Genomic DNA, 18,399 nt, shown 5'->3' with positions numbered 1-18,399 from the left:
CCAGTAAATTTGCTTACTAGAGGAATCTTGGCTGAGAGGTTTTCTACTTTATGAAAAATGGTGGTCAGATACAATTTGGCTTTGGAAAAGTTTTGACAGTTGGCCTGAACAATGGGTTATAGGGTTAGTAAATGTAGAGAGAGCGGAAATACAATGTGAACAAAAGAAAAATTTGGTTAGATGTTTTGTAATTCAGTTGGAATTAGTTGATCAGCTTTGGAACACATTTTCAGCTTGGAGCAAGTTGCAGAGAATTGTCTCTTGGTGTTTAAGGTTTATAAAAAATGTGAGGGGGGGATAGGATTTTGACTTCCTTTTTAGAAACCAGTGAACTAAAAGAAGCACATGATGTTATAATCAAACTAGTTCAAAGAACTATCTATAAAAAGGAAATAGCTACTTTAGAGAAAGCAAGAGTGTTAAAGAAAGGTTTTTTTTTAATTTCTCTAATCTGTTGTTACACTACAGTGGCATATTATGTGTGGGAGGATGTTTAAGAAATACCAGCTTACCAGATTCTGTGAAACATCAAATAATATTAAGAATCATCCTGTTAAGAAATTGTTAGTGAAATTTTATCATCTTAATTATATGCATGCAGGGGTATAAATAGTTAACTCTGTGATGAAACTTGGTGCTAATCAAGGATCAAAACTTGCCACCACTTAAGTGAAAAATGGCAAGAGTAATTCACACCTGCAAGAGGAACTGACAATAGAGTAAGAGCAGTGAGCTTAAAAACTGTTTCAAATGAAATGAAGGGACCAATCCAAAAACTGGTCCGACTTCCTGTGGATGACTAATTGATTTGATTTATTTCTTTCATTTATTTTATGCATTATTTTTACAGTTTGTTTAATTTTGTGTTTTAGATTTATATTTCAGTTGTTTAATTTCTAGTTAAGCTGATGAGGGGGTCGTGGGGGCCCAGGGTGATATGACATCCACTGCCTGCTGAGAGAGGGTACTGTATAATCCTTCTAGTTTTTCTGTATTATATATGTATAGTGAGTAGGAATAAATGTCTTGTCTCTAATGGTGGTGTTAATTTTTACTGAGTTTGGAGTCTAATTTCTGCACGTTGTACAAAAGAAGTGAACATACTACTAGTATTAATTTTAAATAGAAAAGTACCTGCACATTTATTATGGATAATATGCTGCCTTTCTTTTTCAGCAATGGAAATTAGATTAATTTTTCTATTGTATTTTTATTATGTTACTAAATATTGGTGTAACAGTAAAAATACTTTATACATGCTGGATTTTAGGGAAAAAAAATTCTACTTAAAAGTTGGACAAAAACAATGATTACTATTAGTTCTTACTTCAAACATATATATATATATATATATATATTTAACTTTTATGCTTTATAATTTAATGCAGAATATTTTACAAGTGGAAATATTCAGTCAGAAAGAATTAAAAATAAATTTACAAACTACATATACAAATTTTATTCTTACCTTTAGCATTATTTACAATACTATACAAATATATACTATAAAAGTTTTCTGCAAGAGAAATATAAAATGAAGTATTTCCAAGTCTGTTATTAAATAATGTTATTTTTATTAATAGACCATATTTATTGAATTGTTTAGTTAAAACGTCTTTATCAATAGAAATAACAAAAAGGAAATTATAACATGATATAATCAGAAATCACGGGAAACTTTCATACACTTAATAATCATAAACCTCAAAAATTAAGAACCAAATTGTTCTGGTCTAGCAATTAAAAGTATTGTGGTCTAAAGACTAGGATTCTTTTCTTGCCATGACTAAATGCTCATAAATATGTACTAGATATATCTGTATGAAAACTGTAAATGTGCTTGGAAATATCTTGGGGGAAAAAAAAAAAAAAAAAAAAAAAAGAAGATTGTAAGATGTAAAGTGAAAGCAGCCAATATATCCTGATAGTTTTTAGCAGTTCTGAACACCCTTCGAAAATAGTTTCTTTTTTTCTTTTTTTTTTAATTATAATGAATTATTGAAAATTAAAGGACAAAAAGCTTACAAATAGAGAGATGAAAGATAATAAATTACATGCAAAATAATAAATACGAAGTAATAATCTGACATTAATTCTAAACAGTAAAATGAGTGAAAAACTCAATTTTTAAGCTTTTAATGAGGCAACAAAATTTTTTGGCTGGTTCTGGTTTCAGATGAAGATATTCTTGAACATTTGCTATATTTAACATTAGCAAAGCTTGCCCATCAATTTCCTAAGGAAAACAAATTTATAATCAGTTTTAATTTAAGATGAATTATACATTTTTATAAGCAACTAATTCTTTGAGAGTTTTCTTTATTTCAACTGAGAAACCCTATTTTAAATTTTTAATATACTAGGTCATATAAAAAGTCTCTGCAGTTTTTTGACACTAGATAGATTGTGTTGATGCCTATATATCTAGCAACACTCACCTGATTGTCTCAAACGAACATGTGCTTAAAATGTGACATTCAGCTTCTGTTGTTTGTGAAGATAGTTTTCTAATTTGTTGCTCCTGTAAAAAGTTATATTGATTTCAAAATGAGTGAAATATCTGAAGAAATACACAAAGTGATGCTTTTTTACTATAAAAGAAGGCAAAAACATGCGAAAAATTTGTGAAGTGTACGGCAAAAATGCTGCGAGTGAACAAAGGACCCAGGAGTGGTTTGCTAGATTCTGTTCTGGAAATTTCAATGTCAAAGATGCATCTCACTCTAATCAGCCACTCACTGAAATAGTTGATGAAATTTCACAACTTGTGGAGCAAGACTAGCATGCAAGCTGTCAGGAAGTAGCTGAGTCACTAAACATTAACCACATGAAAAAACTTGGCTAAGTGATTTGCAGCGGCGCTTCAGTTGACCAATTTTTTAAAGATTTTTAGTGCAAGGTCGGAGGGATGCATCAAAACTTCCCAACCAAGTTCTATCAATTTTTTCTGAGTCATCAAAGATGTGTGGCCAAAAATTGTCACGATGGAACACAACTCCCCCTTCTGTTGTCCCCTCCTGTTGTTTGGAATCATTTGAAAAGAGCAGGCTACAAAAAGAAGCTCGAAGTTAGGGTGCCACATGAATTGTGAGCTGCTGCAAACTGGTGAAACCATCGATTCGTCCCTGTACTGTGCACAACTCGGCTGTTTGAATGAAGCAATCCAGAAAGAGTGACCTGAATTGGACAACAGAAGGGGGAGTTGTGTTCCATCGTGACAATTTTTGGCCACACATCTTTGATGACTCAGAAAAAATTGATAGAACTTGGTTGGGAAGTTTTGATGCATCCCTCCGACCTTGCACTAAAAATCTTTAAAAAATTGGTCAACTGAAGCGCCGCTGCAAATCACTTAGCCAAGTTTTTTGACAATAAACCTCAGAAGTTCTACACTAATGGAATTATGATGTTACCCGAAAAATAGAAAAAGGTCGTAGATAATAATGGGCAATATGCACTGGATTAAAATTGAATTTCAATAAAGAAAATATTAAAAAATGTACCAGAAAACCATGGAGACTTTTTATATGGCCATATATATCAGAAATAATAAATAAAGAATTCAATTAAAAAAATTAAAGAAATATAAAGAACTGCAGCTTGACACTAAAGAGACACTAAGAGACAAAATATGTTTATAATTATTTACATAGAAACACATGTATTTTTATTTATGTGTCAATGCAAAATTTAATAAATATGAGATAGAGAGTAAGCTTTCATTATTTGTTCTGAAGTTTTGTTCCACCTGGAAAATGCCCTAAAAAAAGTTACAGAAGTCTTCATAATTTCTTTCAGTTTAAATTAAGTTATCTAGTTATTAATTAAACTTGTTGAAAAAAACAGTATGAAAATTTAATAATTTAGCTGTCAATATATTTAAATTACAAACCATGTAAGTTTTGAATTTTTTTATTGTGATACTATTTATTGTTGTTTATATGCATGAGAGAAAGAAGGGAAATAAAGAATTCAATTGAATAAAAAAATTAAGATCTAGATCATCATAGACTTAGACTGATGATCAACAATGAGGAATAATACAGTAAATTACAAAGTAGCAATGTTATTATCTTTAAAATGTTTAAAGTATATTGTTTGGGAGATAAACAGTGGCATAGCTAGGGAAAGGCAAGACGGGGACATTTGACACGGGGCATTAAATTGATGTTACAAAATTTTAGAATGAAATGTTTTCCATTCTTGGCAAACAAGAGGAGGCACAAAATCTTCAGCTGTCTCTGGGCATTGAAAACCCTAGCTACGGCTCAGAAGATAAATTAAAGTCTTACCTCTCATTGAATGACAATACTTTAACAACTACCGTAATTTCTGGAAGAAACGCAGCGGCGTTTACATGATTAAAACTTTAATTTTCAGCGGGTGCGGCATTTCTATCCATGTGGCGTTTAGGTGCACTAAAAATAAAATATTTCCTATGATGGTCATTGTACATAGTTTGGATGGCCTTGTCTATGTACAATGACAAGGCCATCCAAACTATGTACAATGGGTGCTGTTCCCACACAAAAGACCACTCACTTGCTTTTTGCGAATGTTATTTTGTTTATATTCTTTCCCTTGAACGGACCTACATGCCTTATTCACCCTTAACGAGATCTCAGAACAATAACATTCTTCCCCCTTTCAAATCAATATTCTCATCAGTTTGAATAGTCTCTCTCCTCTGCCATTCGATGAATCTTCCAGGACCCATCCTCTCCCCACCCCTGGCTTTTATGCAATTTTTTTCAAAGGCGGACACAACTCCACCTGCCTCGCAATAACGAACTCTGACGTATATCTCCTTCAGCATGAATTGATTTTTCTTGGCATTCCGCCAGATACAGATCCCATCAGTTTGGGTAAAAGTTGGATAGTTTTTAAGTAAGAAGGGAGCGGAAAATTTTTAGTAAATGGCACCTAAACGGCACAGAAGCTATACTGCTGGTTTTAAGCTTAATGTAATTTCACGTGCTGAACAAATTGGAAATAGAGCAGTAGCTCGAGAGTTTGAAGTGGACGAGAGATGTATTCGACATTGGAGAACTGAAAAAGAACTTCTTAAAAATATGCCACAACAGAAACAAGCCAAAAGAAGTGATACTGTAAGGTGGCCGAATCTAGAGGATGACCTTGCAAACTGGATAAAGGAGCAACGAGCAAAGGGAATGGCAATTTCGACTGTAAAATTTATAGCAAAACAAATGAACATAAATGATTTCAAAGGAGGGCTTTGCTGGTGTATAAGATTTATGAAAAGAAAAAATATTTCTGTGCATACTAGAACAACAGTCGGGCAATAATTACCAATGGACTGGCAGGAATAAAAGGCATCTTTTCTAAAATTTGTGACAAATATTATTGACAAAAAAAAAAAAAAAATTCTTCGGTCACAGATAATAAATATGGATGAAACGCCGCTAGCTTTCGACTCTCCTGCAAACAGAACTGTTGATGAAACAGGTGCAAAAACTGTATCTGTGCTTACGATGGGGCATGAAAGAACATCATTTACATGTGTGTTAGCTTGTGCCGCAAACGGTGACAAGCTAAAGTCGATGATCATTTTTAAATGAAAGACTATTCCGAAGGGAGATTTTCCTAATGATGTAATTATTTGTGCAAACGAAAGCGGCTGGATGTGCGATAAAATCATGCATGAGAGGCTACAAAATGTTTGGCAGTGTCGTAAGGGATCTTTTTTCCAACCAAAAAGTTATTGAGAATGGATTCCATGAGAATGGACTCATTTACTTGAGTCAGTGAAAACCAGATGTCAAAAATTGTCTACGACCATAGCAATAATTCCTGGTGGTTTAACAAAAATCTTACAAACATTAGATTTGTCAGGTAATAAATCCTTCAAAGCTGAAGTCCGAAAGCAGTGGGAGTGTTGGATGAGTGAAGGATTGCATATGTGTACCAAAAGCGGTAAAATGCGTAGAGCATCTTATGAAGAAGTTACAAAGTGGGTAGGAAGTGCGTGGAAATCGGTAAAAACATTGTCAATAATAGCAGGGTCCAAAGAAGCTGAAATTATATCCTTAGATAAAGAGACTGTAAACCAAGAGGATGAATGTGACGATCTGGAAGACTTGGACTTAGATCAGTATTTACTAAATCTTTTTAATTCAGATAGTGAAGAATCAGATTTTGATGGCTTCATATGATGTATAGTTTGCTGTAATTTCTTTGTAAGTAAAATTTAAAATTTCCTTTTGCCATACAAATTTAATATTTCGTTGTTGCAACATTTTTTATAATATAGTCTGAGTATTACAAATATGGACTTCTTTAGTGGGTAAATATAAGTATATACGTGAACGTAAATATATTTTCAACATTTCTTACCGTTAATTTATTTTTGAGTTATTGTTTCATTTCCTGCATTTTTCTTAACTGATACGTCATATACCAGGACTTAGGTTGAGATTTTGCATCTATATGGCCCACGACGATGTCATGTGCAATTTAATTTATTGCAGCGTTTACGCTGATGCGGCCTTTCTTCCGGAAATTACGGTATTTATAGACTACATGGAAGATAAATTGAAAATCTGACAATCTTGTACAGTGGTAACAATAGCAAGAAAGCATGGATATTCAAATGGTCTGATAATGGAAATGTAGTGTGATGACACAAAAAGCACATAATTTGGACAGACATTCTAATATATAACTTAAGCCTTCACATGTAATCAGTGAACTGAATATCAAGTTTACCTTGATATATATATATATATATATATATATATAATATATATAAGGGGACATATATCTCTCTCCCCCCAAAAAGTTACTTGAAGGTGAGATGACATACCAGATGAAGGATGGTTGCTAAGTGTAAATAATCCAATCAATCAGATAGCTAACAAATTCCATCAAGAAACTTGTATAAGAAATTTCCATCTGAATTTTTGTTTTTTTAAATTTCTTTACTATAACTTTGGTTTTAAAAGTTTTAGTCCCTCTCCAAAGTTATAATTTTTATTATTAACTACAGAATAGCTTCAAAGAGATAAAGCAACCATAAAAAAGTTACTCAAGTATAGCTAAATGTGATTTGCTATAATCAGTTCTTTTCAAAATAAAATCTTTATTCCAGACTCGTTGGGACTTCGGCGATTCCGGTTTAGGGTTTTTTCCGGATTATAGATAATCAATTTAAATCTGGTAAGATGGCATGCAGAAATTATAAAATTAAAAATATGAAACCGTAATTTATGAAATAAAGAGCAATTGTGATCTAAAAGGTATCAAAATTAAAAAAAAAAAAAAAAGCTCAATATTTATTTGTTTACTTTATTAAACATTTCTTTCAATGTAAGTTGTTTAAGTTGCTTCATTTTATGTGCTAATACTTTCTCTTTAATTCTATAAACAGACATAACTTCTTGTTCAGTTACAAAGTTCTGCTGTTCAAGTCCTGTAATTGCTGTGCCGAGAATACCGACTAACTTGTCAATCGAAATTTTTTCGTTTTCACTAAGCTCTCTGTCATTTTCTTCATGTCTTTATCCATTTTTTGCAGCAATTCCACTTTTTGTTTGATGGACATTGAAACATGCTTTCGCTTTGTAGATCCTTTGGCAGCTCCAGAATCGAAAATTCAAGCTTACTTTTTATAAAATTGTTCTATCAGTCTGCAAAAAATAATAAGCTGGATCCAATTAGAAGATTAAGGCACAACGCAATCTGCAACATTAACTGAAATAGATAATTAGATAATTTTAGCCTAGCTTATACTATCCGTTATACATTAAATGCGCATGCATAAAGGTATTATGCACATGCGTAAACGCTACGGATGCACAGAAAGTTTGTAGCTTTGAGGTCCAGATTATAGATCATTCCGGATTATGGAGATACGGATTAAAGACTTTGTACTGTATATTCCTTCAAGTCTTAAATTCTTAGTTTGTAAGTCTGAAGCTAAAATTTTAAAATGTAATTTGTGCTTTATCTCAAATGTTTACTGCTATTATGATTTCAAAGGAAAATACCACTTTTTTTGGCACAAGAAAAGAATAGATTATGATAACCAAATTAAGGAATAGCTTATTGATAACAAATTTAAGGAACTCTTACCTGATCTTTTAGAAGTGGAGCTAAAGGAGCACAGTCTGTCTTTTGTAAATATTTGACTACTTCTTCAACTGACCAATCGAGTGGGTTGCTTTCCAAATGAGAAATTTCTTTTATCACAGTTGTAACCTTAAATAAATCATTTACTTTAGCACTAAAACACAGTTCCATTTCACAAAAAAGTACACTCTTTGCCATGAAAAGCAGTTTAAAGTTATTTATGCTATGACCAGTATAGTTTCTAACCTACTGAGCACCATAACCAGCTTTATCCGGTCATCAGAATTTTGGTCACTTGGCATAAATTAGCTTGTAATTTAAGATATTTTGTTTCTTTACATCATCTTAATAAATGTAAGTTTATGAAAATAGAGCTTAAAGTAAGTAATTTTACAAATTTAGCTAATAAATGCTTTTCTAATACAGGCCTTCATGATAGGTCTAAAATCCTGCACTGCTAAGAGGGTTAAGCTAATTATATAGGACACGGTTTCAGACTGGTGACTGATGGGATGCATGTGGCCTTCAAAATGATTTTATGTGGCCTGCAAAGACATTTGCAATGTGAATCTGTTGCAGATAATCCAAGTTTACATCATGTCAGTTACCATTAAAAATGAATGTGAATAACACATCAGAAAGTATATAAATGGAGCTAACTAATTTACAATGTGATACAAATCTTATTCAAAGATTTGAAGATACAGATTTTCAGCAACTTTCATTCTACTCATCAAAAAAGGTATAATTATGAAATTTTGCACTAAGAATAATCTCTTTGTTTGGGAATACATTATATTTGAATAGCACTTTTTTAGAGCTGAAAATAAAAATAATCTGACTGATCAGCTTATTCATAATAAGATGTAATTTAACTGTATATCATCTGTAATAACAGTTTTAAATCATTCATTAAAAATAAACTGAATGCTAAAAAATTAATTGTAGTCATTAATATTCTGCTTCCTTTTGACTCTTACAGAAATATAAGAATAATGTAAACTTCTTAAAAATACTGTTATGAAATGTAAAGGCGCGGCAAGATAGCTTCCCCGGCAAAGCAGTTTTAGGGTGGCCATAAAATAGCAAGGAGGGCATGGTTGCCACATTTGGCGAGAAATCGCACATTTGGTGATAAAATTGGCGATATACCATGGACGGTTGGATAACCTTCTGGAACGAATTCTTACCAGTTTAGTCCAGAATGTTTCCGAACACAAGCCGAAAGCTATATAAACCATGCTGGTCCGCAGTCAGGGTGTGTGCTTCATCAAGAGGGAGAGCGTGTCTCTCATCGAGAGTGTGTGTGCCACGTCTAGCGAGTCAATCCCTGCGAAGGCGATAGAGTTGACAGCGGGCAGCGAGTGCCGAGTGGGTCATCGAGTCCACTGAAGGAGTCTGTTAGAGTATCGCGGTTAGTGCATCGCCGAGAGAGCGTGCTGAGCTCTGGAGACGACTGAACCGAGAGTCAGGAGCTGTGCTCCGTGTGTCTTTGAGTGCATTGTGAGTTGTAGCGTGGAGAGTCTCGAGAGTACATAGAGTTCAGAGAATGACCAAGCAAAGTCGGGAGCTGTACTCCAGAAAGCAGAATCGGGTGCTTTGCAGGAAGCTGTCTCCACCGTTATTTCCTGACAGTGTGAAGTCTGTGGTGCTGATCGTGTCAGCATGTTTATAGTAGTTCATCGACGACTGTAAAACGTGTTTTGGAGCTGTCTTGACCATACTGGCTAATAAAGTGTGTTTCGATACTTCATCAAGTGTCGTCGTTATTCACGCCTAATCTACGAACCCCATATGAACGTGAAGGAAGAAAATAACGCAACAGCTGGTGTCAGAAGAATAGGAAGAGGAAAAACGTAACAATACAAGCAATCTCACAATAAAAAAGCAGGAAATTGATTTACTTCACTCACACTGTCCGGACAAAGAAAAAAATGTATGCACTGTTGACAGTTATTCTATCAGAAGACTTTTGGAACAGACTTCAAGATTTTAGAAAATATAAATGCATTCAGTATATTTACTATTCCATTCTCAGTTGACAACAAACTTATTTGTGAAAAGCAAAATGAAATGCATAAATTTGCAATCAGATTCACAATGTGAAGAAAAATTTTTTTATGCTTCACAAATATTTCCTGCTCATACTGCTTCTTTTTGAAAGCATACATTTTTTTTTTTTTTGAACAAGTAACAAGGCAGATACTGTAGTACCTTGACCTAATATTTCATCAGAAGAATTTTGTTTCACAAGAAATATATGGCTGAGTATTACCTGGTAAAAGCACAATACCAAAGATCAATATTCCATACTTTTTGATTTTGATGGTGGAATTAAATTATTTAAGGATTTAAAAGTACCTCTTTCATGGAGGAAGTTGAGTGAGTATTCAGCCCCTTTCATCAGAAAACAGAGTTAACAAAAGCTTCTGAATAAATGGCATAACTTTGAACTTATTGTGTGGTTTACTTTGAACTTATTTCTACTACAGGCTAATTCGATCTGTTTCTGCTATGAGGTGAAAGAAGCATGTCAGTTGCATCCCTAATCTAAAAAGAAACACTTGATCACTCTTCTTATCATAACAAATATTCCAAAACAAGGCCCATGCAGATACATTCTATAAGTCCAACAATAAGTTTGGCATCCATTGTGCACACACTTTTCTCTGTTCTAATTTTTAATGCATGAGTTTGCACAATGCATTAACTTATGCTCAATTTCTGCTCCAGGAAATGTATGGTTTTTCTACAATTCAGTTTCTCACTTTAATGCTCTTGCTCTATTAATTCAAATGTAATGATTATATTTGATTAATGTTGGGTCTTATGGTGCCCAAAAGACTTTCATGATAACAATTTTCACAATATACAGTGAGCATCCTCCTATAAATGCTGACTGGCATATAGCCTTTGGCAATAAAAGGCATATACCCATAAAAACGGTTCACTTTCTGAAGAATTTCACAAATGAAACACCACTTTCTAGCAACACATTCACCAAATACAGGCCGTAACACAGGAAACAAACCAATGCTATTAAAACAATTACTGCGCACAAATCTATATCACATCCAAGCGATAAGATTAAAGCTGTATTGAAGAAAATTTCACATTTACACATTCTTTGAAAGCCCTCCATAAAGGTACCTCCTTTAGGCAAATAGCTTCACTGTGTTTTGCTACAATCTAATAAATCAAAATCCACACACAGGATCAAAAAGAAAGAGGTGCTTGCATGCAGGCAAGAGGAAACTTAAAACGCTGCTTTAATTTATATAAAAATATGAACATATTCTCCAGGTTTAAATGGCTTGAAAATGCAGGCATAAATTTTTTAAATAGTGTCGTAGAGATCTAGAGGTAAGCTATCGACCATGTAAGAAATTGTTTGGGAAATAGTAGTTTAAAAAATCACACACCTTAACACAATTGTTCATCTGTTACAAATGCTCGGGAGCAGGTAATGAAAAAAATAAGTTAACTTCCCCCCCCAGAAAACATGCAAATTGTGACAGGTAACTTGAAAAATTATAACTTAAGTATTTCTATGGCTAAACTATTCTTCCTTCGAGATTCATATAAGGAGATATGATATTATCCAAAAACAAATGTTGTACAACATGAATTTAAATTTAAAGATATAACTACGAGATTGTAATGATTGGTTCATACTGTTAGATCTTAGAATTTAAAATCTTGGTCTTCACTTGCAATTATTTGAATTCTGGTAGTAATTAACAAGTAATTATGAATTTGGTCTTTACTATATATTTTCTTCTTTCTGTGTTCCTCACCAGAATGAAGATCAGCTTTGAGTATATTTAAACTGCAGTTTTTGAATCTTTAGTTCAAAGAGCTTCTGGCAGTTGCATTTGCTGTTGGTATTCCTTGTCAGCTCTGTTTAAAGACAACGTTTCAGCTTTAGCATTCTTGCTAACTATAAGTTAAACTTATTTGATTATGGAAAAGCATCAAGGGCTAGCTAGCTAAGGGAAAGGATGCCTCCATGGAGGACTTTCTAAGGGAAACTGAGTTGTATACATGTTACACACGGGAAAAACAACGAAAACACACATGCAACCAGCCAGTTCTCTGGGATTCAAACCCTGGACTGAACTACTAATATTCAGCATTTACTGCTTGATCACTGGTAGGCCTAAAAATTAAGAGAAGGTTTGCAGAATATTAATTCAAGAATTTAACAAGAATTTAATTAATTTTTGTTATATGCTAGTAGATAATAGAATTTTAAATTCTCATCCAAGGTCATTAAGATATTTGCCCTTGAATTATTTATATTCTGGTGGGGAAAGATCAAAGGTAAATAGGTTTGTGTGTATTTAAGTTGCAAGTTTTGAATGTTTAGTTTAAAGCTTCTAGCAGCCACAACTTGCTGCTATTTATTTTTGCCAATTTTGCTTATATTCTGGCCTTAGTGTCTTGCTAGCCAATGCTTTAAAAAATGGCAGTAAAATTCTCAGCCAGCTTAAGTAATAGTCTTACACTACGTTATCTATGTTGGAATTAAACTTTTGTTACATTAATTTAAATATGACAAGTAGTAAAAGTTTTGTCTGTAGCATAAGTTGTGCCTGTTCTGTTCAATTTAAGACTAAACAAAAAGGTTTATTTTAACCTTCTTCAATATTTCTGAGTTATTTAAGGCATAGTGTGATAACTCATTATTAGTCTAAATAGGAATATTCTGAAGGACTTTAGTTTCCAGTTATAACAAAACCCTACAAGTTTAATATTTAATTTCTCATTATATATTAAAAAATAAGTAAAAAAAACCTGAAAGCTTTCAAATTTTACATTATGTCCAAAGGGGCATCTTTTTAACATTTTGTGTGTTACCTTTATTTATTAAATATCATGTTCTTCACACTTAAACCATGATTTGAAAAGATGCTTCAAACCTATTTAAATTAAAAAGTAACTGCATTTGATATGCTAATAAAGTTAAAATACCATTGCAACTGTTTAGACAACATTCAGACTAAGAATGCTACTATTTTAGAGAATTCTCTGCATTTCACATAAAAAATAGTACAGATCATTCTTTATTCTACATTACTGCACCATCTGTCAACAAAATGCATTCAAAAACAGTAAAAATAAATAGATAAATATCTGAAAGGTTTCAGATTATAAATTACGTCCAAAGGGGTGTTTTTTTAATGTTTTGTGTGTCACCTTTATTTATTAAATATCATGTTCTACATATTCAAACTATAAAATTCAATTCAACAGCAATATCGCAAAATAATTTTAAAATGGGCATATCTTTAAAATTTCCGATACAGAATCTCGCACACTGGAGATAAAAATGTTTTTTTTCCTCGTACAGTGTTGCCATTGCTCGCTTTGAAATCGCTGAGTTTGTTAATAAAAAATTTGTTAAAGTGTTACAAAATATGAAATCGATATAAAAACAAATTTAGAATTCAAAATTAGGGCTTCCACATGCCCATATTTGTGTTGTATTTATATATGTTGGGTATGTGCCCAGTGATGATTACAAGATGTACACAAACATCGCTTATTCTACATTGCTCATCTACTATTCTATATTACAGTTACGATTAAGGTTATAATAGATACAGTTATATATATAACATCTCCCTTTTTTATAAAATTAAACATATTCTTTTAAATAATAAGGTTTCTTAACAGTCCTACCAGATCGAGTAACATAGTTATGTCCATTTGAAAAATTTGATGATACTATACCTCTTTCACTATTTGGTGACACAACACTTCTGTTAAGTTTTGAAGGACTTACAGGCACATCTACATTTGTAGTGCTCCTGCTATTCTCAGTTATCTCGGGTTCATCTATAACTTCATTCTCACAGTTGTTTCGTATTGCAAACTCTTCCTGATTAGTTCCTATAAGAAGGTCTCTTCTGTTTCTTTCTACAATTCTTCCATCTGTTCTTATAATCCTATATGAATATGGTCTTTCTGCTTCTTCTATAATTTTCCCTCTTTCATTTAGTTTTTTCCCTTTCTCTTTTATGTAAACATGATCTCCTATTTACAGTGGTTTTAACGGTCTTGCATTCCTATCGTAATAACTTTTTTATAAGGTTTGTCTCTTCAGTAAATTTTGTTTATGGTCTTCATATCGTTTAGCTTGGACGAAATTCTCTTTTATAGGCATCAACCCATGTACTTTTCTTCCAAACATCAATTCTGAAGGTGACTTAATTTCATCTGAAATAGGAGAGTTACGAAATTCCAGTAATACTAAATATGGATCCTTGTTTTCAACTGCAGCTTTTTCTAACATTCGCTTGACAGTTTGAATATGCCTTCAATCATTCCATTAGATTGTGGGTAATTTGGACTTGAAGTTCTGTTTGAAAATTCCATCTTCTTGCAAAGTCTTTCAATTTTTTGCAATTATATTGTGGACCATTATCCGAATATACTATTTTCGGAATACCAGGTCTTGCAAAAATTGATTTCAATTGCTTTATCACTGCTACACTTGACAAATCTTCCAAATGTCCAATTTCAACATATTTGCTAAAATAATCTATTAGATAATCCCTTCCTTGAAAGTAAAAGAGATCTGTTTTCAATACTTCCCATGGACCATTAGGTATTTCTTTAGATATCATTGATTCTTTAGTATTAGCTTTTTGTAAACTTAAACATGTTTGATAACCTTCAATTTCTTTTGACATTCCTGGCCAATATAATATTTCTCTTGCTTTGACCTTGCATTTTACTACTCCTAAATGACCATAATGAATTCTTCTTAACATATCTTTTCATAAACTTCTTGGTACAACAACACAGGAATTTTTAAATATTAATCCATTTACTTCTGATAATTCTTCTCTGAAGTTAAAATATGGTTTTGTCAGTTCTGGAACCATACATTTTTCATCTGGCCAACCAGTTTTAATTAGTTCTGCATCTTTTCCTGTTTCCAGTTGAAAAACTTCCATTTTAGCTTTAGACATTGGTATACATTCTACAACCAATCCAACATGAGCTTCTAAGTCTCCTTCAAAGAAATCAGATCCTTTATCAGTGAATGATCTTGATAATGCATCCACTATAAAAAGTTCTTTTCCTGGTTTATATTTTATCTCAAACTGATATGGCTGTAATCTTATACACATTCTTTGTAATCTTACAGGGCATTTATTAAACAGCTTTTTGAAAATTGATTCCAGTGGTTTATGGTCACTTTCCACACTAATATATTTTCTAAATATATACTGGTGAAATTTCTCACGTGCAAATACAATAGCTAAAGTTTCCTTTTCAATTTGAGCATAAGTCTTCTGTGTATCTGTTAATGCCTAGATGCATATGCTACTGGTAAATTATTCTGCAGTGAGACTGCTCCTAGTCAGTGGTGTAGCTAGGGTGGGGCAAGGGGGGACATCTGTTCCCGGGCGCAGCATCCAAGGGGCGCCAAACTGATGCTACGAAATTTTTTAATGAAATGTTTTCCATTCTTGGCACATAGAAAGGGGCGCAAATTCTTCAGTTGTCCCCGGGCGCTAGGAACTCTAGCTACACCCCTGTTCCTAGTCCTTCTTGAGATGCATCTACAGATAAAACTACTAGCATCTTTATATCATAATACTGTAAAACTGGTTTATTTACTAAGACATCTTTTAGTCTTCTAAATGCTTTTTCATGTGTTGCATTCCAGTTCCAGATAACTTGTTTTTTTCAACAAATCTCTTAAACGTGATGTCAATTCTGATACATTAGGTATAAATCTAGAAACATATGTAATCATTCCTAGGAAAGTTTCTAATTCTTTCACATTTTTTGGTGGTTTTATATTTAGAATAGCCTTAATTTTGTCTTCATCTGGTTTTAAACCATCTTTAGAAAATATATGTCCCATATATTTGACTTCATTCAGCCCAAATTTACATTTATTTAAATTAAATTTAACATTCTTTTCTCTGGCTCTGTCCAACAACTTCTTTAATCTTAAATCATGTTCTTTTTTATCTTTACCCCAAGCTAATAAATCATCTATATGTATTTGAACACCTTCTAAATCACTAAAAATTTCAGAAAAACTTCTGGTGATGAACTCAGTCTATATGACAACCTTAAAAACAATATCTACCAAACGGAGTGTTAAATGTAGTAAATTCACAACCTGAATCTGACAGTTTAATTTGCCAAAATGCTTTGTTGCATCTAAAATACTAAAGACCTTTGCATTTGTCATTTGAGATGAAATTTCTTCAAAGCTTGGTATGTGATAATGTTCACTCAGTATATTTTGATTAAGGTGCTGAGGCTCTAAACACACTCTTAAATTACCATCCTTTTTCCTTACTACCACTAATGAATTCTGTTGGTTGGTTAACTTTTCTTTATAATACCATCTTTTTCAATTCTTGCTAATTCCTTTTTTAATGGACTTAATTAAGCTAAGTGGAATTTTCCTACAGGGTTCTATTTTATCAACAGCTCTTGGTTTTAATGTAATATGATATGTATATCAAGTTAAACTCCCAGTTCCTTTAAACAAATCTTGATATCCTTTTAAAGATTCTGGTAACTTTTCCTTGGAATCAGGATTTACTGTACAAATCCTTTGTATTAGGTTTAATTTTTTCAATGTAGGTAAACCTAAAATAGCAGGAACAGTTTTATCACATGCTACGACTTGAAATTCTATTTCATCCTTGTTCCCTTTTGATGTTTCACATAATAATTTACATTTTCCGACTCCATCAATTTTAGTACGATTGTAATTATTTAAAGTGACTTTTGATTTAGTCAAACATTTATCTCTTAAATTTAATTGTTTAAATTTAGGCAATGGTAACACATTACACTGAGCTCCAGTATCCAACTTAACAAATAAATATTTAGATATGTTTACTTTTAGTTTTTCAAACCATTCTCTTTTATTTTTAGAAAATGGATTTGTATCTTCTACTAAACCCTAAATATATTCATTACTATTATTATGTAACTCATGCTCTAAATTATTCTGTACAACAACATTAACATTTTTATAAGTGCACATTTTAGAAAAGTGATTTTTCTTTTTACAGTACAAGCAAATCTTATTGAGTTACAGTACAAGCAAACAGTTGTATAACTTATGAAAAGTTCCACATTTTCTATATGGTTTTGGATTATTGTACTTATTTCCTTGATAGTTCGAAGAAGAATTAGTACTTTGTTGCTTTTGTTTTACATGATAGTTTTTCTTACAAGGCTGACTTTTTTCCTCTGAAGGTCGAAATTTATTACGTTTGAGCGCTTCCATTTTATTTTCTTCAGTTAAAGTTTTCAGCTGAAGTTCTGCTAATTCAGAAGCTTGGCACATTTTAGTACATTTCTCCAATGTTAAATGATCTTCCCTTAATAATCTATCTTTGAGATTTTTATTTAATATTCCATTTACTATTCTATCTCTTATTAAACTATCTTTTAATTCTGCAAATCCACAGTTGCTACTTAATTTCTTTAAATCGGTTAAAAAATCATCAAACGATTCACCTACATGTTGTGTTCGACAGAAAAATATATGTCTATCAACACTTTCGTTTGCTTTCGGTATGCAAAAATTTTTGAAAGCTTCAATTACTTTGTCAACATCCTTCTTATCTTCTTCACTTAAATTAAAAGTATTAAACTTTTCAAGTGCTTCTTCACCAATAATATGCAATAAAATAGCTACTTTAATTTCAGGTGATTTAGTAATATCACCAGACGCTAACATATAAATTTGGAATTTGTGTATCCATTTCTTCCAATTTTCGCTTAACTTACCTTCGAAATTTAGATTACTTGGTGGCTTTAAGCCATCCATATTTAATTTGAAACTTTAAATAGTTTATATATACGTATTTTTAGTCACTTCAAATAAAAATAAACAACGAACTTACCAGGGATAGAGGTTTCGATTTCACTGTAAACAACTTCCCATCATGTTTTTGTTTAGAATATCTTTATGAACCGTGCATGGTTCTTTAAAAAAGATTTTCTTTTTAATCTACCACCGACTGGACTGGGCCATGTGTTGCATTTTATATATGTTTTGTATGTACTCAGTGATGATTACAAGATGTACACAAACATCGCTTATTCTACATTGCTCATCTACTATTCTATATTACAGTTATGATTAAGGTTATAATAGATACAGTTACATATATAACAACATTCGATGGAGGATTACCTTATTTAAAATTTTATGGCTGTACGTACGGTTATTTTATCACAATGCAAGAAACACAGTTTTACAGATTCTTCCTTATTTAATTTATTTAGCACAAAACAATAATATTTGGTGGAAAC

At 32.3% G+C, this 18,399-nt stretch overlaps 1 protein-coding gene across 9 annotated transcripts in view; it reads right to left on the bottom strand.

The window, feature by feature from the left end:
• Positions 1 to 1,435: 1,435 nt before the first annotated feature.
• The window catches only part of LOC118199452 (scm-like with four MBT domains protein 1), a 244,315-nt gene continuing 227,351 nt past the window's right edge, over positions 1,436 to 18,399 (bottom strand). For 8 of the 9 annotated variants that reach the window (XM_085817385.1, XM_085817389.1, XM_085817386.1 and 5 more), the window contains 2 exons: positions 8,092 to 8,217; positions 1,436 to 2,236 (listed from right to left, as the gene is read on the bottom strand). In XM_085817385.1, the coding sequence (XP_085673511.1) occupies positions 2,096 to 2,236; positions 8,092 to 8,217 (267 nt within the window). In that variant the 3' untranslated portion in view covers positions 1,436 to 2,095. Of the gene's footprint in view, positions 2,237 to 2,438; positions 2,522 to 8,091; positions 8,218 to 18,399 lie in introns of all 9 variants that reach the window. The other variant, XM_085817388.1, reaches the window with a different exon arrangement.

This window comes from Stegodyphus dumicola, chromosome 5 (assembly GCF_044657685.1).
Source record: "Stegodyphus dumicola isolate Sdum_Otavi_A_Nest chromosome 5, ASM4465768v1".
Lineage (NCBI taxonomy): Eukaryota > Metazoa > Arthropoda > Arachnida > Araneae > Eresidae > Stegodyphus > Stegodyphus dumicola.
This window is presented reverse-complemented; position numbering and strand designations above follow the sequence as displayed.